At 44.2% G+C, this 14,193-nt stretch overlaps 1 protein-coding gene across 2 annotated transcripts in view; it reads right to left on the reverse strand.

Moving 5' to 3' along the window:
- The window catches only part of DYNC1I1 (dynein cytoplasmic 1 intermediate chain 1), a 258,886-nt gene that overhangs the window by 91,788 nt on the left and 152,905 nt on the right, over nt 1–14,193 (reverse strand). For both annotated transcript variants that reach the window (XM_018560772.1, XM_018560771.1), the window contains 4 exons: nt 13,130–13,276; nt 10,674–10,787; nt 9,442–9,575; nt 7,534–7,678 (listed from right to left, as the gene is read on the reverse strand). In XM_018560772.1, the coding sequence (XP_018416274.1) occupies nt 7,534–7,678; nt 9,442–9,575; nt 10,674–10,787; nt 13,130–13,276 (540 nt within the window). The remainder of the gene's footprint in view (nt 1–7,533; nt 7,679–9,441; nt 9,576–10,673; nt 10,788–13,129; nt 13,277–14,193) is intronic.

Here is a 14,193-nt window from a genome sequence, read left to right on the forward strand (position 1 = left end):
ACAAAAATATTTGAAAAAAAGTAAAAAAGGTAAAATAAAAAACATCTTCGGTTTCGGTCTGACATTTTTTTTTTATTTCGGTTTCGTTTTTGAAATCTTCATTTCGGTGCACCTCTTGTATCGGTGCATCCCTAATTTACACTAACATGGAATCGTGGTGCTGGTGACATCTGTATTGGAGTTCTGTTGTGAGCGGCGCCATCCGCAGTCATTACGAGCACCCGTTACTTTTGGGATATCGGGTAATGAGTGCGGCAAAGTATATGGATATTGCTTTATATAGTATATTTCTGGGGACCTGTGTCACGCTGGCAAGTTGTGATTAACGCCAAATATATGCGTTGTGTATACTTTACAAAAAAATTGCCGCGAGGTGCTACAGTGTTCGGGTTTGGCTTGAAGAAAAGGTGGCAACCCTACCTGGGATGAAGGGAAAAAAGATCCCTGAAACATGTGTAGAAGGAGCCAGTGGAAGCCAGTCTATGCACTGTGGTAGTTGTCCGGGTGTAAGAAACTCGCCTCCAGAGCCTGTGTTCAAATGAGCTTTTGGAACACTACAACTGGGCAGAACCCTGCAACCACTGACATGCTATTCCCAGGCACAATAGGGAACTGGTCACTAGGAGATATCTTAATCAAGGTTCACCTGTCAACAATCATACCCTACCAGCTAAAGGACGGTTCTGAATTGAGCATAAAAACTGCCTCCAAACAAGAGACCAAGTCACTGACAGAACCAACAACAACCCGTAAAAAGGGAAGCATCACATCACCAGATGGGCCCCAATTTGTAAGTCTTTCATAGACCCCTTTTAAAGACCCCCTACCGTGCCAATTTGCCATAACAAGGAAAAAAACACTCCAAACTGCTAATCATCCAATGAGGGCGGTCAGAACAACTTCTTTCTCCAGCAGACTTTCTTGAATGACCTACCAGCAGCAATGCAGTCCCTACCCCTCTGGCTCCTTCCGACTATAAGACTATAAATCGTCAATCAGGTAAGACTTCTTATTGTTACACAACCACTAGCTTTCTAGTGCTTTCCAGGAACTATTAATCCCTCTAGTTGTGTAGCCATGTTACCACTCTAAGACTAGCTTAATGCACAACCCAGTACATACTTGATGTAGACAGCAGTAAATTCTTCTCTAGCCTTCCCCTTCCTAAGATATTGCTATAATAAGTTCTTGTTGCATAACTAGTGCATGCCGATATGTGCTTTGCCGGTGTGACACCACGACTTTGCTCCAACATAAGTGATCACAGTTCCCCCAATAGTGGATGGAACGCCAGGCTTGGTTATGATGTACTGCCCATGTAGGTAACATGCATGGTGGGCAGAAGAAGGCATATAGGAAGTAGGTGCCAGGATAGACCCAAGATGGCACCAACTTTAGCGGGAGAGTGGGTGGTGCGGCCTAAAGCGAGCTGCATGGTAAAAATATAAATCTTGATGTATTCAACACTTCTTAAAGATCTGGCCATCTTTTGCTATGGGTTTTTAAGTTATTTGCTGGTGGTGGGCGGCAAAGTTTAGTTCCTCTTTAGGCATACAGTATATGAGATTTTAGTATTTAGGTTACATATACTTTGAAAAGGCAAAGAGCAACTAAAAAGTGTGACAATCCATAGAAAGCAGTAACCACTTTCCTTTGCTCTGGTGGCGCCATGAAAGGTATAGTCGGAGCGATCGCGATGGTTTATTGCCCATCATCGTTATTCTTTGCACCGCCGTATTAAACAAGCCTGGAGGTCTCTCTGCATCAGCAAACCTCTGTCCATCATAGGAAGTTCACGGAAAGTTATCTGCTATAAATCACCATCCCCACTGTTAAGTGATGAAACTCCCCTGATTTCGGCATTGTAGGCCATGTGCAAGTCATTTTCCAGCTCTGTGATATGCTGGGTTTTTCTACAGCTCAGATAGAAACCATCTGATCCAGGTTGCAATAGTCTGGAATTCTGCAAAGCCGACATTTCCACACGAAAAATGAAATATACACATGCTGTAAAATAAGACAATTTCAGATACTTTTGGCTGATGTGATTTTCTTTATGAGGTGAAAGAGTTATGTGATGTTGCGGAGTATGGGCTTAATCCAAGATAATAATACATTTTGTCATGTCTTGTAGTTACAGGCACTACAAATATTTGTCTCCTCTGTAGCTGTCAGTACAAATGAGGATAAATGGAACCAGTGGTGCCTGTGCTTACTCTTTTCCTGCCAGTGAAACAGTAGGTATGCCAGGGATGCAGCTCTTGTGACAATGGTGCACCTAATGTGCAATGGTAGGCTGGTCTGGCTATCTACCGGCTGGTTTGGAGTGGAGTCGTCTCAATTGATAAGGGACCGAAAATTAGACATGACCATTTTTAACACAGTGGAAAGCAGAAATCACCAGCAGGGATCCTGCGCGGTCCCGAAACGTCGCTATTTTGTACATGGCAATTGACGATTGGTCCGATTAAATGGACATCAAAGATATTTACTGAGTGCTGGTGATTTCTGCTTTCCACTGTTTATTGCACGGTGCCATCCGTGATTGTCACTGCAAGCACCACTACAAGTACTTGGGCCGGGAGCGCTGTGAGGAGTGCAGAGGGAAATAATCAAATGTTTTCCTTTGGTCCCTTTTCCCCAGTATAAAATAAATATTCTCAAGCTATTCTCCAATTGCCCTTTTCAGGCTCCAGCGCTATACCCTGCTTCCTTCTTGGTTAATTGCTGGGCAAAAGGACAGTCATGTCATGTGCCCATTTCCTGTGAACCCAGCCTGTCATTTACATGCCCCCTAGGGGTTGAGTCATCACGCTGTCTGGGCTCAAAAAAGAATTTCCTTTACCTTCCCTGAATGAGCCAAATCTTCCTTTATTTGTGTCTCACACAACACCCATCCCAGACACTGTGGCTCACAGTGGGAGGGTTTTAGTTACAGAGGCAGTGCTATCAATTCAGGAAGCAGTGGGCAGGACTGGGTGTGGCCAGGTGCTGATTGACAAGCTACATGCTTGTAAATCAGCAGTGACAATGCTGATAGCCAGGCTCCCTGCAACGCCTTTTTTTTATCCCACTGTAGTGCAAGCAGAATACACGGGGGTGGCAACTCTGCTCTTAGTTCAGTGTAGCATTGTTTCCACACCATTACAGAAAGCTGCATTAGGTGGGTGGGACTGGCAGGATAAACCGGTATTTGTAGGACTTTTGCAGGGGGGCTACATTAAAAATGGTTATAATTAAGTGCTGCAGGAAATTTTTTTAATGGGAGCAGTGGCGTAACAATCGCCATAGCGACCCAGGCGGCCGCTATGGGGCCGGACACAGTGGGGCCCGGCCAAGGTCGCCTGGGTTGCTATGGCATGTGGGGGTGCTGGCTGTCACAGACACAGCTCAGCAGCGGCCACTGCGCATTTCCCCTCATAGCCACAGCGGAGCTGTGTCAGAGACAGCCAGCCGCTGCGGCAGATGAGGGTGGTGTTCGGAATGGAGGAGGCGGGGCCCGCCTCCTCTTACATCACTGGCCAGCGACCTAAGAGCAGGTGGGGCCAGTGATATAAGAGAAGGCGGGGCCCGTCGATAGCAGAGGAGGCGGGGCCCGGGGACGGAACAGGAGGCGCGGCCCAGCGACCACAGAGGCGCTGACAGGTAAGACATCTCAGACCCTGCAGAGCCCACTATAGAGAGTCTATGGTGGGCTCTGCAGGGTCACTCTCCGCTGGGGCTCTGCAAGTGGCATAACTAGCAATCACGGGGCCCCATACAGAATTTTGCTATGGGGCCCTGTGATTTCTAGTTATGCCCCTGAATGGGAGGCCATAATACTACTTTAAAAAGCAAGAAAATCACTTTATTGTGAAATTCCCTTGTTGACTCCAATGCAGTGAGCCAAAAATCAGAGCTGAAATCTGAGCAGGAATCTCACAAATCTCTCTGAGAACAGGAATCCAACACCCCCAGAAGGATCGTCAGACGGCAGTAGCGGGAAAAAGGTGAGTATTTAATGTCTTCTTTGCAGGAAGCACGTTATTGTACAGTTTTTTTTTAGTGACAGTTGCTTTAATAAAAAAAAAGAGTTTTGTATTCGGTGTGCTGAAGTTCATATAGCACAAGAAAGACCGCAGATCAAAATTACATGAAAAAAAAAACCAATATACAATGACTGCTTTACATGTTAGAACCACATACAGATCATTTATTTTGTCTCCCCGTTTTGCTTTGTGTTTTCTTACAAATCACGTCGCAGGCAGTCAAGCCGCACTGCAATTTTCTTTTCTGGAGAAAATGCGGAATGTGAATGCTTCTTAGTTTTGTCTTTGAAAAGTGAAATATGTTGGGTTCCCTTCGGCAGCTCAGAATAAAGTACTTAATGACTACAATGTGCCTTGTATATCCTGAAACTTTAATTTAATCTACAATTAATGGAAGACTCGTTTTAATAGGCATAATACAATTAAGAAAATGATTGCATTTCTGAATGAAATGTTTACACAGATTGAATTATAGTCGACGTGCCGCTCAATGGAAAAACAGATTGTACATATAACTTTGGTAGGAGGATATCAGCGCAGGAGCTGCAAGGGTTAGGGGCCCCTTCTGACCTTTGCTTTTTTTTGTGACGCGTGTGCATTTTGAATGGGCTGTCATACAATGGGCTCCGTACAAATAGAAAAAAAAACTGCCCACCACTGGATTCTGCTGGGATAGTTTATTGAAGATTGTATGACATCATTGGTATCCTGCCCAAGGTCTGCCCCTCTGACACATTGAACTTCATGATATAAAGCACAGCCCTTCCTGGTCCACCCACCCACATTACGACCAAACCCCTGATTGGGTGAAACGCGTCACAAGGGGCGTGGCTTGGGCACGACACGAGTGATGTGGTACTAGCTTCAATAAACTATCCCAGCAGAATCTGGTCTACGGCAAACTTTTCTTATGTTTGTATGGGCTCTTATAAGAGCAAGGACGTGCTCCCAGCGGTAAGCAACCGGCTCATTCATTCCCTGAGCTGTGGAGGAGCGGTGCTTCTTTTGTGTGTTCTCTTTGCAACATTTTTTCAATGCAGTGCATCATAACACACGGCATGTGCATCCTGGTGTGCTGCAGTGAAGGTCCATTGCCCCCCTATTGTACCTGTGCATTGGGGTGCTGTTCTAAATAAATGGCACTGCCACACATTGCATGGACTGCATTGCATTACATGAGTTGTGGTAATGCACAGTAAAACCCACATTCTAGCGCACTTAAAGTGGCCCGGTCAGAAGGTGTAAATAACAGCTGTAGCAAAGCCCAGTGGAGCAAGACCGCTCCACAGGGCCTTGCTACAGCCTGTGGACAGCACCTTTATATTTGCCTGTCCACAGGCGGTGTGTTGAAACGTTGCTCTCTTAGCCCTCGTTCACACCTGAACGTTTTGTAGCGTGTTCTACGCTCGACGAACGCTCTACAAAACGCTCAAAAAAATAAATCCCATTGTATTCAATGGTCTCGTTCCCACCTTGGCGTATTTCAAGTAGCCTTCGGAAACGCGCGGCGGTCGTGCAACTTTTTTACCACGAATCGCGGTAAAAAAACGCGCGACAGACGCGAATATGCAATACGCCTAGGTGTGAACGAGACATTAACGAGACCTTAAGGTCTCGTTCACACCTAGGAGTATTCGCGGTAAAAAAGTTGCGCGGCCGTCGCGCGTTTCCGAAGGCTACTTGGCTGTATCCCAATGGAAACGCGCAACAAAACGGCCCAAAGTAGTACATGTACCTTTTCAGGCGTGGGCCGTTTTGTAGCGCGTTAGGGACGGGCGGAAATACGCCAAGGTGGGAACGAGACCATTGAATACAATGGGATTTATATTTTTGAGCGTTTTGTAGAGCGTTCGTCGAGCGTAGAACGCGCTACAAAACGTTCAGGTGTGAACGAGGGCTCAAGAGCTCCGGAGAGCTGAAATTAACTCGCACCTCCAGGCAGTGGCGTAACTATAGCCATATCAGCCCAGGTGGCTGCTATGGGGCCTGGGGGAGGAAGGGGGCCCCACTAGGTTTTTTAGGCAAATTAAACATAGAACATGTGAAGATAATACAGTACTATATCATTAAGGGTTGGCATGGTTGCAGTTGACTGTAAAGTCTACAGTGTAAAGATGATTTTGAAGAGGAATGTTGGGATTTTGGCATCCTTTAAAGAGAGGTCATCAGGGGGGCCCCCCATCACATTTTTGCTATTGGGCCCCCTGTGATCTATAGTTACGGCCCTGCTTCCAGATGTTTCAAATAGCATGTTCTCCTCTGGTCAGTGTGGTTCCTTCCATGAACCCATATGTCACTAGAGGACATAGGATGGCTTTTTGAAAAAATACACTGCTGTTCTATATTGTGACCTGTCAGAATTTTATTCAGACAAAACTGTAAGATTTCTGAAAGGTCCACTTTAAGTCTAAGTTTATTCTGCAAGTATTCCCATATTTATCAATCTATAATAAACTCCCAGCTCATTCAGATGCTCCTTCAGAGAGATCTCAGTGAATAATATCACATTGCATGAGGTGTGAAATATCTGTATTATGTACAGTATATTATTACAACTCCTGGGCTTTCATATAGGACCACTTGTAAGAATCCTGTTTAATAATAAGATTCCAACTGCTCAGACACATGTTATATATTACCAAGGACTGCGAAAATCTGAGTTTGGTAAGTTCATGCTTGACAGAAAAACAGAAAAATCTACTTTCAGGCAGTTAGACTGGCAACACTTGCACTGCAAACCTTATGTGAAATTGTAGCTGCTATATAAGGGATGATAAGAATTTAATATAAAGAAGGGTTACAAGTAATAACATAGGACAAAAAAAGTTAAACTCCTGTGTGGGTTGCCCAAAGCAATCAAAATTTCAGGTATATCTCTGGGACAGATTAGAAGATTAGAATCGAAGTGTATGCTACTTTATATTTTTTCTTTTAAAAGGGCCAATAGAATGTGTAAAAAATAAAAGTAGGAGTAAAATAATAAAATGTGAGTGTGAAGGTTCTCATGTATCCAGGTCATGGTATAGCTAGTAGTAGTAGTCACATTCAACTTGTTTGCAAAGTTAAAGGCGTTTCATAGTTTATCCAAGCCACTTCTTTCACTTAATCTTTATTTATTTATTACAAGTATTTATATAGCGCCGACAATTTACGCAGCACTTTACATAGTTGCACATTCACATCAGTCCCTACCCTCAAGGGGCTTACAATCTAAGGTCCTTATCTCACATGCATGCATACATACAGGGAACATTTTCAGACAGGAGCCAAATAACCTTCCAGCATGTCTTTGGAGTGTGGGAGGAAACCGGAGTACTGGGAGTAAACCCACGCAAGCACAGGGAGAACATGCAAACTCCTTTCTGATGCTTTTTTGAATTGAAGAAGTGACTTTGGCAAACTACAAAACATCTTCAACATTGCAGAATAAGTCCAGTGTAATGTGACCAACTACTACTAGTTAGAGCCGTAAGTGTCCTCATTGGGGATGGACTTCAGTGCTTACCTTGGTTGTCCACAGTTTGACCGTCCAGTCAAAGGACGATGTAAGGAACAGATGAGAGAAGTCAATGGATCCCACTGCGCTGTGGCAGTTGAGTCCTGTAATTGGCCCTTGATGACCTTCGAACACCTCACTGATCCCGGCTTTGCTGTGGGCACATTACAAAGAGGGTGGCAGTTACCTTACCATATTTCACATACCTTACAACAATACCTTTGCTTTAAAGCCCCTTTCCTAGCTCCTCATTCTCTCCTTCCCCTCTCCTCCACCACCACTCCATTCAGCAACCAGAAGCAAATAAAATATCCAGTACCTCTGAGTGTAGAGGAGCACTCTCCTTACTCTTATGTGAAAGTGCTGATACTTGAAAACTGACCCAACACTCTCAGTAAGGGACAGGGAGACAGTCCTCGGCTCTTTAACCCAGAGCTTACACAGGTCATCTTTTTCTTGTTGTTCAGAACAATGGGGATTGAAGCATAGACAAATGTGTGCTGCCTGAGAGAGCATTATTAAAGAGAACCGGTTGCTGTTGGGAGGGGGTTTCTGCATGCCTGGAGATGGCCTTTAACATTAACACTATGGGCCGGTTGACACTATTGGTGAACAGGTTATGTGTGTTGGTGCACTATTCACTTTGAAGACAAAGCACCTGGGTTGCAGCGCACCATAACACACGGCAATGCATTACCATGTGTTGAGTTCCTGAAAAAGGGTCAGGTACAGTTTTTGCCGTGATTAGGTGCGTTGGTAGCCCATTCAAAATAACACACGTTGAGGAGTGACTTAATGAACACTATTATGTGTGGTTGGCGCTCCGTAATAGTGAGAACCTAGCTTAAAGTCTACACATTTTTTTTTTAACTGTATAAGTGCAATGTATACAACCAGATTCAACCAGCTTTCTCGAAGCCTCAAAAGCATCCCCCAAACTGGAGCTGAAGGCTGTAAGACACAGATCATAATGGGAGTGTTGAATGTCACTTTATTAAAAGCTGCTCGGAAACTTCAACAGGGTTTCCACAAGTTACAAGCAACCTTGCTGAAAGTGCCAGTCAGCACCCCCCAGATATGTATTTAACATCCCCACACTGGAGCTGAAAGGGGGCTTTAAAGGCTTCAAGAAAGCTGCTCTTGCAGTTTGCTGAAAGTTATAAAATTCTTTCTATTCACTCCATCACAAGTCCTAAAGCTACGTTACTTCCCCAAATCCTCCTAAAATCAGATAAAAGAGAACCTGTAAAGTAAAACATTCTTGTATCAAGTATATTAAATCCTTAGTTAGCGTTTTTCTTTTTCATAATTGATTTTTTTCTATTCACTTGCAATGTGCCTTTGAACTTGCTAGGGATTTCGACCACTGCAGGAAGAGTCGATTACCTAGCAAAGCCAGGGCCCTCACTCCTACCATGTCATAGCCTTCTCCACTTGTGGGAGTGTTTAATTATTGTCCGTACTGGTCCAGCTCTGGCACACCCCACCTTGACCTCCTTACATAGGCTTTTATATAGCTGCCAGGGGAGGAGTGCAGGGAAATTCTATAGAATGTCAGTTGAGTGACAGCTCTGAGTCTGCTGGGGCTGTTGGCATCACATTCAAGATGGCAGCACCCAGCAGCAGTCTCAGGGCTTCTGGATGCTTACACAAGGAAGGATTTTACAGATAAATGATTTGTTTTAAATGGATAAAATACACTTACAAACATATGAGAAGGTTGTCATTGAATGAAATGGTCTGGCAAACCCACACTTACCTTACCCAGTGCTGAAACGCTGCCTGTCCTGCACCAAGACCTACCACACTAAAAAGCCTGGCACCAACCACTACTGATTCAACCTGCCTTTACTGAACAGCACATTTTGCAAAACACAAAATTCCAATTTAGAACTGCTATCAAATGGCTCCGTATACCTTCCATGGCGGCAGGCTGTGTAAACCGTCCCCTCCTCACTTCCAACTACAAAGTTATTAACATCTCCTGTAGGAAAAGCCATCCCAGTAACTGCCACTGGTTTGGATTTATTGTAGACGAGTTCCATACTTTCCTGGAATAAACACAAAAAACATTATTATCATCATCATTCATAATCATACTTTATGTGTTATCGGTTAGGTCAAGAGAAGAGCAAGTCAAAATGCCAGATTGTTTTTTTCTGTCTGAAATACTTTTCCTTTTATTTCCTGCCCACTGTAATTGGGATGGCAAGTGAGATATGCAAAGTCTCTTCTGCTAAAAACAGCACTACCCCATAGCAATGTTTTTTAAAAGAGAACTATGGCTCAGCCTTTTTTTGGCCATAGTTATCTTTAGGATCACAGGAGGACATATACAGGAGGACATATACTATGTCCTCCTGCAACCCAAAACTCAGTATTTAGCGGGCTACTGCCCGCTATATGCAAACAGCGCAGAGCCACGCTGCGGCGGGGGAAAGATCCCTACAATATTGTCAGGATCCACCCCACTGCCCGATTGACAGCTGGCTCTTCCTCTCTAGAAAACACAAATTATTGCAGCTCTCTATTTATTAATACATCATTAAATCTATTTATTATAAGCAAGCAGTGTAAGTATCTGAATGTGACCTGGTATAAGCCTCTTGCAGTCATGTACAGCAGGGAAAGCAGGGTGAAAGAGAGATGAGCTCATCCCTGTGCTGCTTCTCCTTTCACTGTCCAGTCACAGGCTGGGGGCAGGTCCAAGATGACCTGGGCTCAGTGGAAGCGTGTTGAATGATGACGGTCATCAGACTGAGGACATTTAGCAGCAGGAATAATGTAATGGGGGGTCTCTAGATTTAAGGTTAATATTGCAGCAAAAGCTGGTTTTGTTATTTTATCTTTTAATGGGCTATTCATTTTTTTCTTGTTATATTTGGCTACGGTTCTGCTTTAACTAAAGTTTTGCTTTAAGACTTCTGTGCCTTCTCTGTATTAGCCAGAAGGGCCAAAGCTAGCCATGTGGACCAGCCTTTAGACATCATTCTTCACTCACTGATGCAAAAGTAGTACATAAACACAAGTTTTCCTGTTAGTAGAAAGCTAAACTTTCCTTTTTGTAAGAATGTATTTCAGCTGGTAACAGACTGCTCCAATTAAGGCATTAGGCAGAGTGGTTCTCATGGGGCAAAGCCGGCACTCACCTGCGGGGCTGAGAGCATATCCAAACTCCAGGAGCACAATTTCCCATCCGTGGAAACTGTAATAAGGTTGTGCGCATTTTGTGTTCCAACCACATTCACGCAGTAGATGGGGTGCTGTTAACAGACAAGCAAAGCTCTTTAAAGTTAATCTGATCTGTGACTGTTCCTGCAAGAAGTTGCCTCTATGCAAATATTTAAAATATGAACATTATAATTTTCTACCACTATCAAAATATCTAAAAAAAAAAAGGGCCACTCCAAACTCCAACCACTATTTTCACCCCTTTTGCTGCTAGAACGATTTGTGCACACATGTTAAAATTAAACATGTTTTGCCTGAGGAAGGGGATCCTGCATTGTTGCACCAGTGTGATATGCTGCAACTATGTCAATAAATAGAGGAATTTGATCTGCATTTTACAATGCCGGTGTCCCTGTTTCTATCCATGTATATAACGGTTGCCATTTGTCGACTACCGCAGCACCCAATTGATTCTTGTGGAACTAGCAGTCAGGAGTGCAATGGGTTCATGGACTCTTGTTTGATATAGTGTAAGTCAATTCACGCAGCCGGCAGTGTGCACATGGACAGACACCGTGGGACACAGAAGACACAGCAGTCAGTGCTGGACCAAAGACCAGCACCAGTACTGAAGGGACTCCTGAAAACTACAGGAAAGAAGATGATGATCGGATCAAGATGCATCATTTAAGGTAAGTCCTTAAAGCAGCATTCAAGTACCTTAAAGGAGAACTATGAGGGGAGTGCTTTTCACTCCCCTCATAGTTCTAGCCGACCTGTGACAATGAAACTGTCACAGGTCGGCTCAGTAGATCGGGAGGTGAGCGAACCCATACCAGCGCTCGCTCACTTCTCGATCCTGTCATTGCAGAGAGCCGTGACAGGGGAGGGACTGGATTCCCCCCTCCCCGGGGGAGGTGCGGGTACATCTGGGTTTGCCTCTAGATAGGCAGAGCCAGCTGTCACTCACGCAGCTGGGCGGATCCTGACATAATTGTCGGGATCCGTTTCAGCTGCGGCATCTCAGTATACAGCTCGCGGTATACTGAGCTTTGGGTGACGGGAGGACGCTAGTTTGTGTCCTCCCGTTACCCTTAGTAGAACTATGGGGAAAAGCCCTAACCCCATAGTTCTCCTTTAACTATTAACATAAATGTATCTTATTTGTGTATCACTCGGCTGTAGATCCTCCAATCATCTCTGAATTGGTGCTGACACTGTCCTTCCTTCTGGAGGGTGACTACTTTTGTTCCCCATGGTCCCTGTGTGTGTTGCAAAGTAGTCACTGCTCCAAGCTCACTCCCGTGATGGACTACAATCTCAATACAAATTAGCTAACTATACGTGAGAAGTCGTGACTACTTTACAACACACACAGGGACCATGGGGAACAAAAGTAGCCACCCTCCAGAAGGAAGGACAGTGTCAGCACCAAGTCAGAGATGATTTGAGGATCTACAGCCGAGTGATACACAAATAAGATACATTTTTGTTAATAGTTTGGTGACCTGAATGCATTTTTAAGATGTAACTCCTGAATTTAGTGTCACTTTAAAATTGCATGCACCCATGAAAAAGCAATAATTTATGGTACCCAAAATTGTCCATAAGCGATGCTTTAAAAGGCACAAACATGTCATCAATTTAGAATTAGCCATGAGTGATGACCCTAAAATAATTTTTCTCACTCTAGTGTGCACAGCAATACCTAATATGTGTGGTGCAATTGGCATTTTCATACATAGGCACTCCTGCTACTCATGTTTATGTTTTTGTGTACATAGGGGCAGGGGGCTTTAAAAAAGCCAAGAGCTATAGTAGCCAGGAGTATGTTTAAAGACCCGTGCTAATGTTAATGTAAGCTTTACGTCAGTGGCAGTTAACAGGGTTGAAGCCCAATTAAAGTCTCACACCTCGGAAGGGAGACAATAAGGAAAGATAGTTGCTGGTTGGCCACACAGCGTTGGCCATGCTTTGCTCACAAAACAGACCTGAAGATTCTTGCTGATATTTTTACATGAAAACGGCACATTAATCAATACACAACTGCTATAATAAATGGCCCCCACAGAAATGGCAGCGCACCACAACATGCGAATATCTGTGCATTAATGTGAAATGCACTAACACATGGAAAAATGTGCATATTACTGCATGCTACCACAACGCACAAGCATGAATGTGGCCTCAAAGATTTTTAATGAGACGGTCAGGTAACCGGCATGTTTACTCACACATGAAACATCTGAAATATTTCAAAGGCAATTGACAACGGGAAAATGAACAGTGCGGTGACTCCAGTCATTATTTTAGGGCAGTCACCTGTGAAAGATGATTGGTTGCTCTTGCTTATTGATCTCCGCTTGTTACCTTATTACATAAACCAAATAGAAAGAAGGGGGCATCAATAATAGACAATAAGTGTCACCCTTACAGTGTGCGCTGCAGCAGAAAGCGGCGTCCTTTGAACCGGAGTCCTCCGATGACTGCGATTATCCCACAGGACTATCTGTCCAGAGTACGTTCCACCGATCACAAGATTTGGATGAAACCGAGCAAAGCAGACCGACATGACAGAGGACTGCAAGGAAGAGGAAAAAAATGATCAGCTTAGTCAATGCAGATAACAAAGGGCTGAGCATTTGTTAGCTTACATTTATTTAGGCCTTGTTCAAACGGGCTTCAGCTTGTGTGTACAACAAGAATTTACAAAAGAATTGCAATTTTTAAAATGTTTTGTGCAGCTTTCTTGAGGCAATTAAAGAGACCCTGTCACATATAAAGAAGGTTTGAGGAAAGCACGTGTCTTTAGAGAAGAAAGATAATACTTACCTCCACTGTGACTGGGATGTGATGGTTCGTACAACATTTCCAATCTCTCTCTCTCTCTCTCTATCTCTGCTCTCTCTCTCTCTCTCTCTGCTATATCTCTCTCTCTCTCTCTTCTCTCTCTCATACACTACAATCTACTATTTAGCATGTACAGTATAATGCTAAATGTAAACACTCAGAGCTAGGATTGTTGGGGGTGCAGGAGGAACCAGTGTGAGTGTTGTTTTTTTCATATCGCCCTTAATGTCCCTCATGCCCAAAAAACATGGATCTCACCAAACAACATTGTGAGTTTTTCAGACACTCTGTGCTTTGGCCCATTTACCAAGTTCTGCAGTGTATGGCCCTGAATCAGGGACACAAGATGTAATTCCTCACTATCTCTCCTAACTCTCTCTCCTGGCTGTCTCTCCTCACTCTGTCCTGGCTGTCTCTCCTCACTCTCTCCTGGCTGTCTCTCCTTGCTGTCTCTCCTGGCTGCCTCTCCTCGTTCTCTCTCCTGGCTGTTTCTCCTAGCTCTCTCTCCTGGCTGTCTCACCTCGCTCTCTGTCCCGGCTGTCTCTCCTCTCTCTCTCTCTTCTGGCTGTCTCTCTTCGCTCTCTCTCCTGGCTGTCTCTCCTCGCTCTCTCTCCTGGCTGTCTCTCCTCTCTCTCTCTTGGCTGTCTC

This window comes from Nanorana parkeri, unplaced genomic scaffold (assembly GCF_000935625.1).
Source record: "Nanorana parkeri isolate BGI_ZX_2015 unplaced genomic scaffold, ASM93562v1 scaffold477, whole genome shotgun sequence".
NCBI classification, from domain to species: domain Eukaryota; kingdom Metazoa; phylum Chordata; class Amphibia; order Anura; family Dicroglossidae; genus Nanorana; species Nanorana parkeri.